General features: G+C 45.8%; 1 protein-coding gene across 1 annotated transcript in view; it reads left to right on the plus strand.

Annotated features, from left to right (window-relative positions):
• The window catches only part of Srrm4 (serine/arginine repetitive matrix 4), a 154,620-nt gene extending 137,337 nt beyond the window's left edge, over positions 1–17,283 (plus strand). The window contains exons 9-13 of the mRNA XM_003478301.5: positions 2,044–2,348; positions 5,902–6,105; positions 8,744–8,854; positions 9,385–9,522; positions 11,428–17,283. Of these exons, the coding sequence (XP_003478349.3) occupies positions 2,044–2,348; positions 5,902–6,105; positions 8,744–8,854; positions 9,385–9,522; positions 11,428–11,725 (1,056 nt within the window). The 3' untranslated portion in view covers positions 11,726–17,283. The remainder of the gene's footprint in view (positions 1–2,043; positions 2,349–5,901; positions 6,106–8,743; positions 8,855–9,384; positions 9,523–11,427) is intronic.
• The last annotated feature ends 3,647 nt before the right edge of the window (positions 17,284–20,930 follow it).

Here is a 20,930-nt window from a genome sequence, read left to right on the forward strand (position 1 = left end):
GTAGACTCTTGGGGATGAAGCTTTGATATGAGTGGGGTCCAGAGCTAGACTACAGAAAAAGGTCTACTGTTCTATAGTCTAATGTTCATAAGTCTAATGTTCAAGTCTGTAAGCACTGATAGAACATGTCTTCCTATCTTGCCAAACATCTGCAAAACGACCTGAAAATCAGCTTTGAATTCAGAATCTTGGGTCCTTCACAGAGCCAAAACATGAAATGACAGTGTGAGGAGAACCTGCCCAAAGTCGGGGCTCCTCCCTTCTGCTTCTCACTGCTGGCACTGTGCTGGACCCCACACGCATGTACATAAGTACCTTAGCATGGATGTGTGAGTTCTATCCAAATAGCCACCTTAGTATGTACCCTTGAAGCATGGTCTACTCATAAGAAAACAGATCCATAGATGAGACATATAAATACCCAGGAAGGGAGCTCAGGGACCATTTAAACAGAGTCCTGGGGTTGCAGGACTAGAATGGTTGGGTTGGGGGGATGTTCTTCACGGGGTGCCCTGCTGGCCCCATAGATTCCCTGGGTTATCACTAGGGAATGCTCAGGGCAGGGATGGTAATTGTTGTCAGGAGCCAAAACTAGATTCTCTGTCGTCCCAGCCATGATACTGATCTGAAGGTTAAAGGAAACCATCCATTGTGTTATCACAACTTCAACTGCCTTCCCAGTGATGGCTCTCCATCACCTCCTCTACTCCATCATCTGTCCTAGACCAGTGCAAATCTGGGTCGTAAGGGCCAACCTTCATCCCCAGTTAGTTCAAAACCAAATCCTCAAGCCCTTTCCAAAGCAGTCAGTTGCAAAGTACCCTCTCCCTCCTCTGCAAGCCCTTGAGGTCCAAACCCAAGTCATGCAATGCTGTAGCCTCATTTGCATACATAGCAAGGGTTTCCTGACTCAACCGGGACATGAATGATTGGCTAGGTTGAATTCCATCCCCTGAATGAGGAAACCAAACAAAATGGATGCCCCCACCTATCAAGATCGCTAAAAAAAAAAAAAGAACCCCAAAACTCAAAGCTCAGGGCCCAATGTAAGGATGTGCAGAAAGGTGTGTGTTTTTTCTTGTCATTTGCGACTCTGATGATGGACTCACGTTGCCCGCTCTTCCCTTTCTCTTACACCTTACCTACTAAAGGAGGAGTTCTTGCTTGGTAAGTGGATATAATCCGCAAAGACATGAGAGAATTTATTAGAAGCCACTCAAGATCCTTAGCTATCTTCTACAAGGGGAAAAGGACATACACAAGCACCTGTAGAGACTTTTTTTTGTTTGTTTGTTTTCAGTCAGACTATTTGACTTCCATTTATTTTGCCCCGCTCCTTTCTTTTCCCCTTCAGTTGAAAACTGTTCAAATGTCAATTTGCGACCATGACTTTATATTTTTAAAAAACACGCACATGCACCCACACACACACACAAAACCCTCATCTTTGTTTCGTTTCTTTTCCCCATGTGACATTTACTCAAGGTTCTATTCAGGAAGCTTTTTCTTTTCTTTCTTTTTTTTTTCCAAAAAAAAAAAAAAAAAGCTACATTAATTGAGGTTTTGGTTGAAGTTTAAAATTTTGGCTTTATCTCTGTTTTTGTTTCTGTTTTTGTTTTAATTTCCAAGATATTCTTTTTCAGGCCCATAGCCCCGTTTATTTTCCCTCTTCCCCTTCCTTTATTTTTATTATTATTTTAGGTTAGGGGTGTACATACCCCTTTCTATTGAGTTGTCTCTTTTGTTTCAGTTAATTCATTAGAAATTAAATTTTGTATAATTTCCTTTTGCTTTTGTTTAATCTGGATCGCATGCTTTTTTCTCTGCATGATACCTAAATCTTCCAGTTATCCTAGCAGGGGGTAAAAAAATATCTCCTTTCTGTGGTATTCTTTCAGGAATTTGTGCTTTTGTTTTTTGGCGTCTCTTCTTTCTTCTCCTCTCTCTTTCCTTTCGTTACAGTGCATCATGACGGTAAACATTCTCAGTTACTTAGACACAGGCCAGAGCTCAGCAGTGTCCGACGGGTCTTTTTGCTTTCAGATCACTGGGTCGGGGTCTGCCGCTGACCTCTTTACCAAAACAGCCAGCCCGCTCGCCACCTCCCGAGGACGCTCACAGGAGTATGACTCAGGCAATGACACATCCTCGCCACCCTCCACGCAAACCAGCTCAGCCAGGTCTCAGGGCCAGGAGAAGGGGAGCCCCAGTGCGGGTCTCAGCAAAGGCCAGGAGCTGAACAGCGGCAACACCTCGGATTCAGGGAATTCCTTCACCACCTCCTCACCCCAGAACAAAGGGGCCAGTCTGGAGAATCTCTCTCCCCCCAGCAGGGGCAGAGAGTCAAGGTCAGTGTGCTTGGTGGGGAGAAAGGGTCTCAGCTTTCTCCAGGCTGTCTCCATCCTTCTCTCATGAGTCTTACTTTCAACGAAGAGAAAACTCAACTCAAACTGACTTTTCTTTTTTCCCAAGAGCACTAGCTTCAGGGATAGCAGGATCCAGTGACTCAAAATAATCATAGGGAATCTGTACTATTGCATCGCTCAGTTCTACCCACCTCGTTCTTAGGTAGACACTCCGAGAGAACTGGCAGGTACGCTAAGCAACTAACATTCTGTCAGGGTAGTCCTCCGATAGAAGGATTTTTTTTTTCCCTAAAAATTACTTCAAGACATCAAGGAAAGTGGTTATTGGTTGCACATGGCCATGCTTAGGTCAGTTGCCCAGCCCTGGACCAAGCATTCTAACCTCGGGAATGCTGTGCCCTTGACTAGAATGTGTTGCATGCCACAGCTGGGACTAAGAATACAGCTTTCCCAGATTCATCTGCAAGTAAAGCTAAGGTATTGAAATCAGAAGGATGGAGGCTATGCAGGCAAAAGTGGATGCCAGTTGTATCAATAATCTCAGAGATAATCTAGCATTAATTAAATTTAAGTCATGGCCACTTAATATCCCATAATATTTACTTAAATGAATTGAAAATATATCCACACAAAAAAATCTTCACATGAATATTTGCAGAAGCTGTATTCATAATTACTAAAAAGCAACCAGGATATGTTTCAGTAGATGAATGGATAAATAAACCATTAGACCCAGAAAATGGAATATCATTCATAGATAAAAGAATAGCTTCACCAAGCCACAAAGAGACACCAAGGAAACTTAAATACATATTGCTAAGTGAAAGAACCCAAGAATCCAATCTGAAAAGTCATACATGTATGGTATGAGCCCAACTATATGACTTTCAGGAAAAGGCAAAACTTTTGAGAAAATAGAAAGATGAGTAGTTGCCAGTGGTTGAGGGCCTGAGGGATGAATGGGAAAGGACAGAGGATTTTTAAGGCACTGAAATTATTCTATATGGTCAGCAATGATGGATAAATGCCGTTATGCACTTCTCTAAACCCACAGAATGTTCACCACCAAGAATGAATCCCAATGTAAGCTCTAGACTTTGAGTGATAATGATGTGTCAAGGTGGTTCATTAATCACGACAAATACACCAGTGAGGGGTTGCTAGTGAGCGATGCAGCTGTACGTGTGTGGAGGAAAGGATCACGTGGAAATCCCCTATGCTTCCCATTCAGTTATTCTATGACTCTTACCAAACTCCTCTAAAATAAAGCTTCCTAATTAAAGATTAGACAGAGAGACAGACAGGTAGATCGCAGTATGATTTTAGGTAAAAAGTTTTGGTTCACATCAACAAACTTGGTAAATGCAGGCTTTCTGTAGGAAACACGCCCATACATTCACTTACAAACTGGCTTACAGTTCCTCTGTTTCATCACCATTTTGCTCTCTCTCACTCAAGAAACCACAGGAGGATCCTAATCACTGAGGGTACTGGCAAAAATAATGGCTACTAAGCTGTACTGACTGCTCAGTCTGCACCTTCATGCAGTTATTTATCCCTCAACCTGATAACTGGGCACCTCCTCTGCCAGGCACTGAGCTTGGTGCTGGGGATATAAAATTGGCATGGCTGATTTCTCTGGAGTTTTAAAGTTCCTGGGGTAGGTCACAGATGCAGAGTAGGGGGAGCTTGACCAGTGTTCTCTACCAGACAAACAATGGAACCCGCTTCTTTCTGGGGGTGGGGGTGGGAGTCTGTCTTTGTTCAAAGTACCCAAGATTTCTATTTTCTTTTTCTTTTTTCTTTGGTGCTGGGGATCAAACTCATGAACTCATACTTGCCAGACAGGTGCTTATGCCACTGAGCTAAATCCTCAGCCATTCCCAAGATTTCTAAAAGGTAGCCAGAGCCTTAGCACTGAAGCAGGTAACAGCTTCTTCAAGGACAGAGAACCCTTTGTTCCTAACACATAGCCTGCTTCAGTCCTGGATAAACAGCTTGGTATCTACATGTAGATGTGGCCTCTGGTTGGCCTGTCCCGGGACATCCCTGACCTCAGCTCATACCTAAGCTTGGCTGGGAACCAGAGCTGGGTCAGAGCAAATATCAGAGTCTCTAAGAACAGGCAGTGCGGTTCCCAGATGGGAGGTGGAAACCACGTGTTTACTGATACCCTGCAGGGTATTATGCAGGGAAAATTCAGAATAGCAATAATAATAATAATAATGGCAGTTAATATTCATTGAGCTCTGACCACATGCTAGTTATGTAAAATACTTTCCATGAATAATCTTTCTTAATTCCATATAAAATCTTTATGGGATAGATACTATTATAAGCTTTTTAAAAAACATATGGGGGAAAGTGACACTTAGAGTAGTTGACAAACTCAGTTACTAAGTGGCAGCATCAGCATTCAAATACAAATCTGCCCCCAAAACTGAATGTCACCTGCTTAATTTAATATATGCAGACAGCCAAATTAAATAATTTAGACCCTGCCTTGCACTTTGATTTTTAAATGATGGTTAAATCCATGCTATTTATGTCGTGCCAGCTTTGGGCACAGGACTCAGTAAATATGACCTGAGAGGAAGATGCATCTGCTTGAAATCAAGAGAACCATCAACACAGAACATAGGAAGCTGAGGAGGTGACAGGGACACAGACTTTGGAGATGAGTGGGTTACAGTTTGGGATTCTGGGTGACCTTGATCAAATACCTCATCCTTCTGAGTCTTCTCTGTAAGTTTGAGGTAATAGTAGGTCCACTCTCATAAGGTTGCTGAGAAGCCTAAATGAAACAATGCTTGTGAAGTCCCTTGAGTGAAAAAGTCTGAAGATGTCTCTACCATTCCCTCCCTCTGAAAAACGGGCTACATCCCAGTTTCCCAAACTTAAACCAACCCCAGGTCACATTCTTGATTTTTAACATGCTTATGTACTAATTTATTTGTTTGAAAAACTCACTTTTTCTATAAGTAACTGAAAGAAAACTTACAGTGCCATCCAAAGCAGAAAATTAGCATCCCTTGCCCTAAATAGAAGGTACCTGCAATATAGGTATATTGAAATAATATATTTAATCATAGCTACATTGGGACCTGCTTCTTTCTCTTTGAAAAATTACAGAGTTAGAGTATTAAGGAGTTACTTGCACCTCGCCAAGGCTTTCTCGTAATTGTAATCAGAGGGACTGAAAAAGTGAAAGGGGACTAAATCTCTCCACATTGATCTGACATTATTTAGCATCGTGCCCGCTCCCAAGGACCTCCCAAGGTACTCTGCAGTGGTACCTATAGTATGTGTTCCACAGCTGGGAATTCTGAGCTGGACCATCCACTTGTAGGGTGTCTTTTTGTTCTGTTCCTCTAATGCCTACTTCTTGGCAAATCTTTCCAGGGTAGGAAAAGCTGGAAAGAGGTTCCTGGGAGAGAATAGCATAGCCTAGGCAGTGGCAGAGAGGTAAATATTTGGTCAAGATGTGCCCAGAGTAGTGGCCAGCTGAGTAGTAACAGACCTTCCCTTCCTGCAGAGGATTTCAGTCACCATGTCTGGAGTGTGCCGAGGTGAAGAAGTCCAGTTTGGTTCCATCCACAGGCCAAAGCTCCCCTCTGAAAGAGTGCTCCCGCAGCTCCTCCTACGCCAGCACCCGATCCTCCAGTCGTTCTTCCAGATCCCCAAACCCCAGGGCCTCTCCCAGGTACACTCGGAGCCGATCCACCTCCTCTGAAAAAAGGTGAGTGCAGTTTGACCTTTACCCTGCTGAATTCGCTCCTTGGCATGAATTAATGTAGCTGGAGATGTCCTTTGATGCATGGAGGAGAAGAGTCAGATGCATGAAATCAAAAAGAGACTTAAGTTTGAATACTTGTTTTATCCAATTGCTAGCTGGTGGCCTTGGTAAAATTAGTGAACCTCTCTAACCCACAAAATGAAGCAATGTATCATTCTGAGCACTATAAAGCACTGAGAGCTGTTCTTGGAAAATAATGACTTTTAATTATTATTTATTTCCTAGGTACTGGCCTCACGATAAACTAGCTTTTTCTGCAGAAAATGTTACTCCCAAGATTGGCACCCTTAAAACAAAATGTTCACTTAGCCCTAAACTCTGTGAATCAGCAATTGTGGCTGGGCTCAGCTGGCCAGTTCTTCTGCACTTTTTGTACTCTGTCCTGTGTCTTTGATCTGCTGGTGGGCTAGCTGGAGTCTGGGTGGATTGGATAACCCCAGATTAGTAATCTCTGCTCAATGTGCCCACCCAACAGGTCTGTCTGCATTTTCACATGATGATGACAGGGGTCTGAGAGTCTGTAAAGCATTCTTTAGTCTTGGGATTAGAAGTGACATGACATCCTTTCTGTTAGTCTGTTGGGCACAGCAAGTCACTAGACCAGTCCAGATGTAAGCATGCTCTTCTTCATGGGAACAGCTGCAGATTCACACTGCTAAAGCTGGGGTACAGGGTTAGTAATTGTAGCTGGTTTTGCATCCTTTACCTCTCCCTCCTAACTTCAGTAATAATTGGTAATTGCTTGATTGTGGATAATGATATAGTAGGATGTATAGGTATGAGGTATCAGGACTTAAAGAATTAGAAGATTTCATCCAATCTGATCAATGCATGGCTTCCCTGGATTCTAGGCAAATAAAAAATTCCCAAAGGCAGACTGATCATTCCTTTTCTATAATAATACAGTTTAAAAAAAAAACCAACAACAACAAAATTAGATGCTTACTTAATTGGTTATTTCAAGACCATCCATTCCAGAAAATAAAGCAATGCAGCTAATAATAATATTCAACATTACAATAATATTCAGCATTATGACATCAGTAAAGACAGCAGATTAAACTAAAAAGAAAATTAAGAAGAGAAATAAAAACTGGTACCAGGAGAAAAGGCCAAAAGTCACGTCCTTTACTGTATAGCTGCTATGAGGGTGGACTGCAAATATGAGTCTGAGCTTCCTACAGACAAAGCAAGGAGAGAAATTGCTCCCTTGTTACATTACTACCAAAAAGAAACTAATTGAGCCAGTTGTTCAGAAAAGCAGTTATTTTTGATTTTAAGATTATAAAAATGACTTCATAGATCTGCAGAACAGGAACACTCTATGATATAGTCAATGGATGGAAATGCCTGAGATCACATCTTTCCCATATGTCTACAAACATGGTGCATTTTAATTCTTGCTTATAATATTCCTCAATTCAGAAAGAGTGAGTTAGCAAAAGCAACTTTTCGCGGTGTCACAGCTAGACATTGGCACAGGACACTGAGATGGAATGAGATATTCCTTCTCTACTGTGTTACCTAAATGAAGGAGGCACTAGCAGAGGAAAGAAAACTGAGAGGAACAGAGGAGTTAGAAATATAGAGTAGCCCCCTCGCACAAGCGTGTGTGCGCGCACACACAGACACACACACACACACACACACACACACACACACACACACACACACTTTAACTTCAGATGTATTCCAGCTCCCCTCCACCAGTGGATGCCTGCAAACACCACTAGTACCAAGCCCTATAAGGAAATGTTTTTCCATCTTAACTAAGCAATGATCACACTGTGATGCTAACTCTTGCAGTTTCAGAGGTGGCAGCAAAACTAGTGGAAATTCCCTATAATTCACAGAGATATCACCATAGACCTTAGCATACGGGGCATATATATATATATTTTTTTCTTGCTTAGCAAGCCAAGAACACTAGCCTCACTTTAAAAAAGACCACTATAGTTCCTCCTTGGCCAATCTGAACAGTCCTATCATTAGTCTTACACTAGGGGGCCATAATTAAGTAAAATAAGGGTTGTGCGCACACAAGCACTGCAATCTTGTGCTAGTGGGCCTGATGAGAAGACTTCTAAGTGACTAACAGGGCAGGCAGCATATACATGGTGGACCTGCTGACACAGTGATGACTCACATCACAAGAGTTCATCATGCTACTCAGAATAGCACACAGCTTAAAATGGATGAGTTATTTCTAGAATTTTCCATTTAATATTTTTAGACCGTGGCTAAATGCATACTAGTAATAGTCCACATTTCTCCTGTGCTGGCTAATTGTTATTTAGCACATGTACCAAGTGACTTACCCTAATAGATACATCTGATTTATGACTTTTCAGGGTAAGTACTATTATAATTACTCCCATTTTACAGATGAGAAAACGGAAACCCAGAGAAGTGAAACCCCTGTCCAAAGTCACACAGTTAATAAATAGCCAGGATAGCAAGCATTCAGAAAGAAGTTATCCATATTATTTAGCTCCCAAAGGGATTTCATTCTCTGATAAGGGCCTGGTTTCTGCTCCGCTGGGCTTCCAGAAAGAAAATGGTCGCCTAACCTCTTCCCCAGGTCCTACTCCCGCTCTCCCAGCTACTCCTCCAAGTCTGGCAAGAGGAGCCCTCCTAGCAGAAGCTCCCGGTCCCGCCGCAGCCCCAGCTACTCCCGCTACAGCCCTAACAGGTACCGGCCCCGCCCCCGGCACTGGCCCCGCCCCCAGAATAGGCCCCGCCTTCTAAGCCACACCCCTGCTTCCCAGCCCCGCCCCTCCCAGCCCTTTTCCCTCAAACCCAGCCTGCCCTGTTCCTCTTTCCTCCTCACAGTTCTTCCTCCAGTTCCGAGCTGCAGCAAGGCCCAAATATATCTGTGTCCTGATGTCCACCCCAAGCAATCCCATAGCCTCTTTCTCCTCACCTTTTGTCACGTATTCAGAGCCCCAAATCTTACCACACACCCCAAAACGCCAGGGAGACACATCCTCACCCCTGCAGCGTTTGCACCGCTATGACGCCCACGCGTGAAGGCTGACACCCCTAAACACACCCAACTCCCTCCCCCCTCACACACAGGGTGCTCATCCACAGGGCCTGGCCCACAGGCGGGCCATCTGCCTGCCACAGTGGGGTAAAGGGGACAGGTGCCGAGAGGAAGTGGGGCAATGAGAAAAGCCACCTGAGCCCCAGTTCCCAGTAACACCCCCTGCTCACCTCCAGGGAGCGGGACCCCAAGTTCAGTGAGGATTCGCAGCAAAGGGAGCGCGAGAGAGCGCGCCGGAGAAGGCGGTCCTACTCACCCATGAGGAAGCGCCGGAGAGACTCCCCCAGCCACCTGGAGGCCCGCAGGATAACAAGGTGAGGTTGGGGGGCCTTCTCCCTGGTTTCCACCCCTGTTCACATCCGGGGCCTCAGGGTCTCCTCATGCCTCCTTGAGGCAAGGATTGGGGCCTGTGGGCGCTCTGGGTGTACCTTTCAAAAATTAAAATGATGCTTTGCTTCAAAGACTTGGGGCCTGCGTCATCTCTAGGGTCAAAACTCCCAGAACTGTAGGGAGCAGGCTGGGGCGGGCCAGAGGAACAGGGTGTGGCCTGGGAAGGGAAAGAGATCTAACCAGCCTATAGTATAGGGGCCCAAGCCATATAGCAGGGGGTTGTCCTGGTGATGTAGACATCTTCTAGCTTGAGACCTGCACACTCAGATTTAAATAGACCTGCAGGTAGTTACACTCTGAAGGGAGGATTGGTGGGTAATGGGGAAAACCCTAGATTTGGAGTCAAATTCTGGTTGTGCAGCTTCTTAGGTGACCTAAAGAGTCTCTTCACTTCCCTGAGGCTGTTTTCTCTCCCATGAAATACTGGAGGAAATAACTCCCAGGACTATCATGAGATGACATGAAAGGAAGCAAAGAGAGGTGACTGCACTTTGTAAACATAAATGCAGAACACGCTGAGTGCCATTATTATGGACTGAATAGGTGGATAAGGTTACCTGTAACTCGGAATGCCACAGAGGAGCAAAGCTGGGGCAGAGAAGCCCAAGGTCTCAGGGGAAACTGATTTCTAAGGCGGTGAAGGCTGGAGAATGACTGAATGCTGTCCTAAAATCGGACTGGCCCCTCCAGCGACATCCATCCACTCCATGCAGCGGCCCATGGAGAGCAGGGAGCCTGTCAGTCCAGCATCTCCTCCCAGGAGAAAACAAGGCAGGAGTCCAACAGGAAGACCAGGGTGATGTGGTCCCTTCCTCAGCTACTCCACAGAGCTCCCGCCTCAACTGTGGGCCTCGATTAAAGATATCCTTTGTAATCAAGAGAGTAAAGTGGGTCTTTAAAAGTTTTTTAACTTAAGTTCTTTAAAAGTTATTTTTTTAAAGACAAATTGTTTCTCCAAGTTTCTTCATGATGAGAGCGTAAACTGCCACCTACTAGACCTAACACCCAGCAGGATTCAATGCTTTTCTCCTCTTCCAGGCCAAAGCCTGACCAAATCTCCATGTGGGTATTTCCTGGCTTTTCTTCTGCCTGACACTCTTGTGTACTCTAGTTTGGTCAATTGTAAATAAACTCATTTTTTGTTTCTATTTTCATGGATTTTTCTTGGACTTTTGATTGGAGATGAATGGAAGAACCCAGAAACCCAAGCCAGTCCCTTGCATTAATTTGGAGGAAGGCTAAGAGGGAGGTAGTGGCATTTTCAAAACACCCTCAGTCAACCCCGAGTAATCCATCTCAGTTGACCCATTCGGTGTTTCCCAAACTTCCGTCACCAGTCTGCAGCTTTACCACTTTTGTCTTGATTTACTGTTGATTTAATTTTCTTTCCATGTTATACAGTATACCCCTTTCAGGAAACTTGATACATCACAGCAAATGAAAAATCGGCCTGTCTCACCTAGAAATAGAACCTTCTAGAAATAGAAAGTTCTAGTAAAAATAAAAATGGCAAAACCAAAATGCAATTAATATTTAGATGTGTGTTCTACTACATCTGGAGGCTAGATGCTCTGAGACCCGGGCTTGCTTTGTTAAAACATATAAGAAAAAGAAAGAAAGAAAAGAAAAATAGGTGAGATTATCACTTTTCAAGACAGTTCAACACTAAACTGAGATTTTTTTGATGCTCTCAGAACTGCAAGAGATGTGAAAAGGAAGGGAGAGGGTTTTGCTAGCTTCCCCTAAGGGAAGGGGGATGAAAAGCTACTGCTTTTCTGGGGAACAAGCAGCAGCCCAGCCCTCACGGTCCTCGCTCTGGTCTCCCGCAGTGCCCGGAAACGCCCCATCCCTTACTACCGGCCCAGCCCCTCCTCGTCCAGCAGCCTCAGCAGCGCCTCCTCCTGGTACAGCAGTAGCAGCAGCCGCTCAGCCAGCCGCAGCTATTCCAGGAGTCGCAGTCAGAGCCGCAGCCGAAGTCGGAGCCGGAGCAGGAGCCGGAGCAGGACCCGCAGTAGCAGCAGCTCCGGCTCCCGCAGCCCAAGCCTGGGCTCCCGGAGCCGGAGTCGGAGTCGGAGCCGGAGCCGGAGTTACAGCTCAGCAGACAGCTACTCGAGCACGAGGCGCTAGGCAGAGGCTATCCCTTGAGCCAGCTGCTCGCGGGACCCTTTTTGCTCTGCCAGCCTCTCCTACACCTGCCCCATCTACCTTCTGCTGGTGACAGATATACAGGGCTCCTGGACCCTGTCCTGCCTGCTTTCCTGGGAGAGGAAAAGAGGGTATAGGAGCTTTCCTCCCTCTGTCCAGTTGATAGGAGCCTCTACCAGCACCACCCTGGGGCTCAACTCAGGCCCGGGCATATGGAGAGAACCCCCCCTTTTTTTTTTCCTTGCATAGCAAACCTCACAGTTTTGTGAGAAGCAATGGGTCCATGACTCAAAAGCTTTGGACTTGGCTAGCAATGTGTGGAGACAAATCTGCTCACTCACTGCTCGCAGGATGTGTACAGAAGGCCAAGGGGGCTCATCCCACCTGCCCTCATTTTCATTTTTCCTGCCATCCACCCTCGTAGCTGCACGTTTATGGGCCCCCATCCCAAGAACAGGTGAGGGTGGAGGCAAAGGGCAGTTGAAGTCTGAGGTAAAGAGCCAAGCCTTTAACCTCTCCAAACAGTGCAGAGCTAAGGCTGGAGGGGCCTAACAGAGAGGACGTGCATGTATAGGGGACGTGGACACTGGAGATGGTGGCAGATGTCAGGGGATTAGAGATGAGATCCCTGATTATAAGTGCAGAAGCAAAAAGCAGAGGTCACCTGTTACCTCCAATATGCTAACGTGGTCAGGGGAAGGAGCCCATCAGGCTCCATGTTCATAGAACATTGTCCTTGGCCACCCCACAGGAAGAGAGGCAGTGAACAGTCAGGACAGCCCTGACACAGACCTGTGTCCCTAGTTTGCCTCAGTCCTGCTAGCTGGCACTGACTTAATTCCATGGGACCATCTGCTGAGCATTCTCTGGTGCCGTGGCCAGCTGCCAGCCCCCAGCGCCAGCCAGTCTGGCCTTGTCCTCCGGTTGGCGCACGTCCACCCCCTCCCCTCTTCCCAGCCTGCCACACCCCAATGCTATCCAGGGCAGCCTGGCATTTCCCCTCCCACCCTTCAGCCTAAACCACTTTCCTTGCCTCAGGATTTTTGCCAGGATGGAACAAAGACTCAAATTCAGAGAGTCTGCAGGTAAGGGTCTCGAGTGCTCCATATCTGGGCTTTTGCTAGTTTCTGAGATTTCTTGTCAGCTTGGGAAAGCGCTGGCTTCATTTCTGCCCTCACCCACATGTCCCCTGCCCAGGACTAGGCAGCAAGGGTAAGCTGCCCTCTGACACACAAATACCACCAGCTGCTTCATCTGCGGAAGGCACTGAGAACACACAGGCCAGGGAGAAGCTCCCTAAAATAACTCCAGGGCATCCCCCTCACCAGCTGCATGGCTTTCCGGAGCCTTGTGGGTGAGTCTCAAGTTTGGGTGGCAGTAGCAACAGGACAGGGCATGAAGGGACAGAGCAAGGAGGACAATTTCCAGTTTCAGTTTGGGGTCATGGGGTTGTGGGGGAGCACAGAGCCTTCCCACTCCAAGGAGAATGCTTGGAAAATGCTTTTCTTCTTGGAAACAGTAATCTCTTGCTTGATCTTTCCCATCATATCAGCTCCCCTCTGGGAGGGAGGGGGATGAGAACTCCCCAGGGGTGGCAACCCCTCTGAACGTCCTGCCTCCAGCACAAGAGAGAAGCATCTGTCCGCAGGCTGCAGTGTATAACCTGGCCTTCCCACTATGGCTTCTAGCCCAGACCAAAGCCTGTCCACCAGGACTCGTGGATCCCAATGCTGTCACTGCAGAAGGCCGGATGGCAGGTGCCTGGGATGGGGCGCGTGCCCCAGGAGGACATGTACAGCAACTGTAAATAACCCTCTTCCCCGCCCAGGAACCCAGACTGGACTCGTCTCTCTTCATGGAGACAAAGGCTTCCTGAAGCCACCAAACCTCCTTAGCAGGTTGGCTAAGAGAGGCATGGGCGCCTCCCATGCAGACAACTCCAGGGGACCATTTTGCCTAAGGCTCCTAGCAAAACTTTTATTTATTTTATTTATTTGTTTGTTTATTTATTTATTTATGTGATGATAGCTTTCTTTCACCACTAGCAGTATTTATTTATTTATTAATTTGTTTATTTATATGAGAAAGATTTTTTTTGTGTGTATGTATAACATGTTTCAGGAGGTAGGAGAACTTGTAAGTTATTTTTATGCATCTCTTTTTTTTTGTTATGTATTTATGGATGTGATTTAAGAGGCCAAATGTGAAAAGGGATGTTCTTTCCCCTGAAACTTCTAAGTCCGGATCATTCTAGAATTGGCCCAGAAGTACATGAGTCCCCAGGTTTATTACTCATCAAGATGCTGAGAAGTTCATGCCCAGGCCCCAGGCCCCGCCCACCAGCTACCTCACTGAGGTATTAGGAAGAGCAGCCAAAGAACTCATGAACTAAGACACTGAACTGACACAGTGGGGTCACAGCTAACATTGGGGGCTAGAGTCTAAAAATGAGCATTTAAGGTTAAGCTGTACCAAATTGAAGTTCCTAGTAACTTTGGAAGGCACCCAGACTGAAGTTAGGAAATGAAATAAAATAGAGGAAACGTGTAGATGTTGCCCCCCAAGGAAGTCATTTCTGAGCCCATCACAGGAAGCCAGGACCCACAGGCTTAATCAGTCCAGCGTCTCTCGACTGACAGTATCTTCAGGCTGCTGGCTGAGAGGGCCCTTGTCCTTTCCATCGATGGCCTTGCAGGTGTCAGCTTGCCTGGTGCAGCTTTGGATCTGGTAAAACTCTTGCAACATCCCGGGGTATCTTCCTAGTAACGTGGCTACCCTGCCCTAACTCAAGCAAGGGAACACCCAATATCCTGAAGAAGGTTTGCAAGCTGCTTCCCAGGGGGAAATTCTCCACCCCGAAGTACATTTCTCTAATTTTGTTTACACTTCTTTTATTTTATCCAAAAATAGAATTCTTACTGAGGCTAAAGTCATCATTCCCTAGTATGGTTGTTCCTAAGCCCCCTTATCCTCACACCTTCTGCTCCCAGCGAATGAGGTAGCTCACTAGAAGGACTAGGCTCAAAAACCACCATCCAAGATGGCAGGGGATGCCAGATGAGATTGTCCAGCCCTTTGCCCTTCTTGCCATGCGTATGCAGTTAAATCAGTGAAACTGGACAAATTGATCCCTTACCCTGGGCCAAAGTTCTCACCTCTCTGAAGTGGAGAAATTTTTGAGAAATAATCACAAATGTTGACCTGAGCCCTAGGAGACTCACCAAAGACAGTAGGTTTCACTGAGACTCAGAGGAAAGATGAAAAGATGTTCAAAGATTTTTAGGAGGTTTTCAATCACAAGAACAAAAAATGAAAGCAAGATACGCTGGGGAAAAAAAAGCAAGATATGAATCCTTTTCAGTTACTTAGGAAAAGCTAACTCAAAGCCCCCAGCATAGAACCATTCCAGTTCAACAAAGTTTGACCACATTCCTGCCTCTCTTTCCTTCTTCGAAGGAAACTCAGTATTTCAGAAGCAGAATTAAATGAAGGACTTGGCAAGACAGAAGGATCTCAGTTTCAGTCTCTCCCTTGCTTCATTGGCCCAAATGTTTTGCTTGAAGAGGTCAAAATTTAAGACGCTGCCAAAGGATGCAGGAAGCATTTTTTTATTCTTCACAAGCTCAACTTTTGTCTTCCTCCTGTTGTAGTCTCTTTATTTCTTGTTTCTCACAAACATTCAAAAATAGTCTCATGCACCCACGTTGCTTAGCTTCCCCCTCCAACTTAATAGAACTGTTAGTCTGATAAAACAATGTCAGAAACAGAATTCCTTAAAACATGCCCCCTATCCAGCTGGCTAACTTAATCCATCTGAAAGTCTTAAATCAGGTATAATGTCATTGAGTTTTTTTTTTTAAATCAAAACCTCTCCTCCCTTATTTCTATACCAAATGAGGCAGTGATCTACATAGTAGTCTCCTCTCTGCCTGTGGCCAGTTCCGTTTGTTTATTTGTATGTTTGAGTATTTATTTTTTTAGTTTTGTTTTGTTCTCATTTTTGTTCTTTGGTGGTTGTTGCTTTGCATTGTAAATACCGTGAGAGGAAATCCTCCTCAAAACATGGATTATTTAATAATTTATTTCCTATTTATTGAGTGATATTAGGGAAGGAGAGAGACCACCTCCTCCACTGAATTGCTAGTGAAAATAGGTCCATCTCAGCTCAGGTGCTGCTGTCTGCAGCAGGAGATTATCAGCCAGGTAATGAGTGCTAGAATCACCGAACAAATTGGAATTGGCAGAAACAGAGGCTTCCGTCATACAAATTAAGCCCAAATGGAACTAAAACACTGGTTATCTCTGGGAAACCTCATTTAGATGGAAATTAATTGAAGAATAAAATGCCTGTGCATGAACCAACTTATATTAAAAAGTCAAAACTCCTTGAAAGAAAAAAGAAAGAGAAAGAAAATTGTAACCCTGCTTCTACAGCCAAGAGTAGCTATGCCTCACCATCTCGTGAGCTAAACCAGAGAATGGAATGGCAATCCTTTGTGACTCTCTTGCCTGTGTGTCTGTGGGGATGAAATGGAATGGGTCTTGGGGGCCTCAGTCTTACCATCTGTAAAGTGGGGCTTGACCTCAGTGTTGTTGGCAGCATGGGCTGGGGGACTTTAGCTCTGATGCTACTGATTCCATACAGTTGGAAAGTGTCTCTGTGTCTTCTGCTGTAGGTTAAGGGTGCCCACGAATGAAAGATACAAAAGGATAGGGCACAGACATCATTTTCTGAGACAGGTTGCAACAGCTGGATCCTGTGGTCAGATTTGGAAGACCTTCAGGTGCCATGCACTTTGATAACTCTTTGTAGTCCTAACTCCTCTGTACTTAGTTTGAACTTCTCTCCAAGCCCACTGATCCTGAGTCATCATGAGAAAGAGCAAACTGGCTTTGCGGGCCCTGGATTTAACTACTGTTCATTGTCAGATTATATTTTGTACAATCATTCCAATAAAACAGTGATATGGGTCCTGTGACCATTTTTCAGATGGAAAAACTGAGGCCTGGCAGGAAACTGTCATGCTCAAACTCCATTAAACTTGGATCTGCCTGGCTCTATGTCCCCACACTCCCTTGGTAGTCCTTTCTTCAGAGCCCTGCGCTCTGAAGACCTTTTCTTCTGCACTGTAACTCTTCTCCCCTTACTCTTAGCTGTTCCCTCAAGTGGTAATTGACCTGGGAGCTAGCAGAACCCACCACTTTGGCCCAGGTCTTAGTGTACCTCAAGCCTATATAGGTCTCTTTATTGAGGACTGGCACTACCATTTGGAAAATCCCAAGCCAGAGGACCCATCACCAGCCCAGCGCAGCCTGACAAGCCAGTCTTTGCCTGGAGCATCCACGTGGGAAAGAAAGAACCTGCTGTGTCCTCCAGCATCCTAGGACCGTGTCCTCTACCCAGCTACACAGTGGCCGTGGCTTGCTTGATTTTTGGTTTCCACAGCTAAGCATCACCCTCCCGGGGTTTCCGGGTTTTCAGCCTGTATGAAACAAGTCATTGTTCTAATTAAAGGTCCCATGCTATGGTGTTCTCACAAGTGGCCCAGCGTCCTCTGTCCACATGGGGTACCCAGAGAAGGGAGGGAGCCAAGGAGCTAGGGAACCTTGCACAGCATCTGCTGTATGTCACCTATGCTCACCACGCTCAGCTCATTCCTTTAATCTTCCCGACTTACCAGTGAGTATTTAAGTTTCATATACACATTAGCAGTATCTATGGAGTGCCTGAGGAGACCTTTCCAATCGTCTTAGATATAACTATACTACAATCCGATGAGGCAGGACTTAGGGTCTTCTTACCACCAAAAGGGAATCTAAAGCCTGGTATAGTTAAGAGACCTGCTCAATAGCCAGTCTCCAGAGTCAGTGACCGAATCCAGGCAGGCTGACTCCACTTCGCTTTGTGTAATGAGCAGCTGGCCTTCTTTGGTGCAGTCGCTTCATCTTGAGACCTTGATCACTGGGAGCAAGTTCAGCATCAGGCACAGACTTTTAGAGCCCAGAGACTTGGATTTAAGTCTAGGCCCCGCCAGTACCAGCTCTGTGGCACTGGACAAGGACTATACCCTGTGGGTATTTGGTTTGCTCATCTGTAAAATGAGATGCCAACAGTTACCTCCCTGGCTCCTTTTGGAAACTCCAGTGAGGTAGGTTTTTAAAAGAGGTGCTCAGAAAGCATGCAATGAACGCTGTGAACAAAATTACTGTTTTCCAAACCGAACCTGTACTGTGGCAGTGGAGCTCATGTAAACAGCCCAAAGCAGCCAAGTTGGAAAAGTGGGGGCGTCCAGCAGTGTTGTCAGTGTACATTAGGACATGATCTTCCCTCAAGGGCAGGGGTTGAAAACAGCCAGGGGAGGGGAGTGGACGCGGTTGGACTGTGGGGAAACAGGAAGCCAGTTATGCACAGACCAAGTAAAAATTTCAGCTCGGGGTCGCCAAATCTCCAATTCAGCAAAACCTGATTTTTCACTAAAATATCTTGATTTTTAAAAATAATATTCCTGACTTGCTGCTTTTCGAAGCACTATATAGGTCAAAATAATTTGTGTGTGCACACGTGTGAGTGAGTGTGTGTATATACAGGAGTGACATGCCATCCCAGGGGCCACAGAGGAAGAAGTGTCCACCATACCTCACCCCCAGGGCTACCAGGAGGTACTCGCACCGCCCCATCGTGCAGTTGATTGAGGGAAGAATATCAAACAAAACAGATTGCGACATTGCTAGGCATGTGTCCTACCCAGATAGATGTGTGCCTTGGGGTTCAAATGAACAGGATAACCGCCTTTGGGGAAATCCATGGCTATTCTCTACTCCCCTGCAACTCCCACATACTGATTTCTCTCTTTCAAAACAGTCTTGAGTAAAGCAACAACCAGCATCTTATTCTGACGCTTCATCAATAAATAATAGTGATTAATATTTATTATTAATAATAATTTTTATGGGCCAACTACCATGTGTCATTTGTACCCAGTGACTTATGTTGTTTTCCTAGTGCTACTGAGCTCTGTTTGACAGAAGACAAAGTTGAGGTTCTAGCACAAGGCCATACCACCAGCACTGGGTACTTGGATCTGTGGCCCCGGGCTATTTCTGCTATGCCGCTTCACTCCTGAAGCTGTGAGCCTCATCAGCTCAGAGCTAGCCCTCCACATGGCTTCTGATAAGACGACTTTTTACAGGAAGAATGGCTGTCAGGAGGCTGTCCCTCTGACTGATGTCAGCTTCCTCTTGGTGATTTGTGGAGAGAACTTTCTTTACCTTTCCATCTCCTGCTCTGGCTCTCGGTTACAGGAATCCACGAGTTTGTTTTTCTGGTGATTGGCCTGAGCAGGTGCTCCACCCCCATCCCAGCCCAAGCTGTCCTGGCTGCAGGGGAGAGAGACTTTCTTCCAGAGAGCTCTATCTGCTACCAGGCCAGAAGGGCAGCTGCCCAAGGACCAAGAAGTAGTGACCAGGCACACATTCAGCCTTTCTACTCGGTGCTAGAGAGGGGACAGTGGCGTGAAAGAAACCATATCAGAAAGCATAACTTCCCAAAGCCAGGGCTGACTCCTATCTTTCTCTACAACCCTAAGCAAACACTACTTTTATCTGTTAAAAGGGATTGAATTAAACCAGAGGCTTTCACCCTGGCTATGCATTAACACCACCTGTGAACTTTGTGTAACTATCTACAATTTTGAGTTTCACTGTTGAGATAAGAAACATCCTGGAGGGTGGCTGCCAGTTGTCAGTGTTTCTGAAAGGCCTCCTAAGGCATTCCAACATGAAACCAGGCCGGAGAAGCACTGAATTAGATGATACCTAAAATGCTACCCAGCTCTGATAACCTACAGTGCACTATAAGCTACTACTGTGATGTCAGTAAGATCAGCAACAGCACCCAGCACTTACACAGGACCTGGTACATGTCAGACATGCTTCCACAGGCTTCTCACATATTATCATTAATTACTTAAGTATCCCTGTTCACAATCTCTTTATGAGATAGATGTATTTTAATAGCCATTTTTCAGATGCAGAAACTGGGACACAGATAGGTATCCCCAGGTCACACAGTTGCTAGTGGCATCTAAAACAGCCATGAAGGGTCAAGATAGGTATCACAAGAAAACCTGGCCTTTAGGCAGATGCTGGCTGATGGGGAGGACTTGGCCAAGAAAAGAAAAAAGATTAGGGAAGAAAAGAAGGGGAGAGAACCTCAGATGGGGCAACTGTGTGTGTGTAGAGGGCCCATGTAGGGGTGCCCCTGCCTAAAGTTGGTTCCCCATTCCCCACCCCACTTGCTGTCTTCCACAGCACTTCGCACTACCTGTAATTACTGTGTTTATTTGTTTAGTGCCCATCTCTATGAGAACAACAGTCTTCTTTGTCTTGTTCACCCCGTATGCCCAGCAGGGAGTGCCTTGCCTGGCACATGGCCCCTGTCAAGTGATTGCACCTGCCCAGGATTGCCAACTCTAGTCTTTCAAGACACATTCAGTTGTGAGCTGGGCAATTTTTAGCTTATATGAGGGGGCGGAGTGGAGAGTGCAGCTCGGAGGGTTGTGGCAAGGCAATACCATGTCCCCCACAAAGACACTCGGGATCTCTCATGCACACATCCTGGGAAGCAGGGAAGGTATTATAGACATAGGTGGCCGTAAGCATCTACCCTTCAGCCAGCACTGTGTAAGGAGACATATCCTTGGGTTAGAGAATGGTGCCATTTTTAAATGGAGTAGCCGAAGCAGACTTGGGAGTTGGAAATATCTGAATATGAGCCTGACTCTCCCCCTTTGCAGCTGTGTTTGTGTGTTATGTGACTTAGCCTCTCTGAGACTGGATCCTTTACATTCCAATAGGAAAATAAAGCTATCAGACTCGTAAGACTGCTATGGTGATTAGTAGAGGTTATTCTCACAAAGTACTTAGCAGTGTCTGACTGAGTTAGTAGCACTGTCACTGATACTGAGAACAAGAAGGACACAGAGGAGCAGGGAGTGGGAGGGAGAAAAGCTGGGCAGGCCCGATGGTCTAAGTAAGCTCATGATAAGTTCTGGGAGGATTTCAGATCACCTTGCCAAAAATGAGGAACTCTTCTCACCTTTCATCGAATTCTTCCCCATGCGTGTCCCCACACTAACATCCAAGTTCATCCAGCATCAGTGCCTCAGTGGGGAGACAAACAGCATTG

This window comes from Cavia porcellus, unplaced genomic scaffold (genome assembly GCF_034190915.1).
Source record: "Cavia porcellus strain 051 isolate PalLab524CR breed Dunkin Hartley unplaced genomic scaffold, mCavPor4.1 scaffold_16, whole genome shotgun sequence".
Taxonomy (NCBI): Eukaryota; Metazoa; Chordata; class Mammalia; order Rodentia; family Caviidae; genus Cavia; species Cavia porcellus.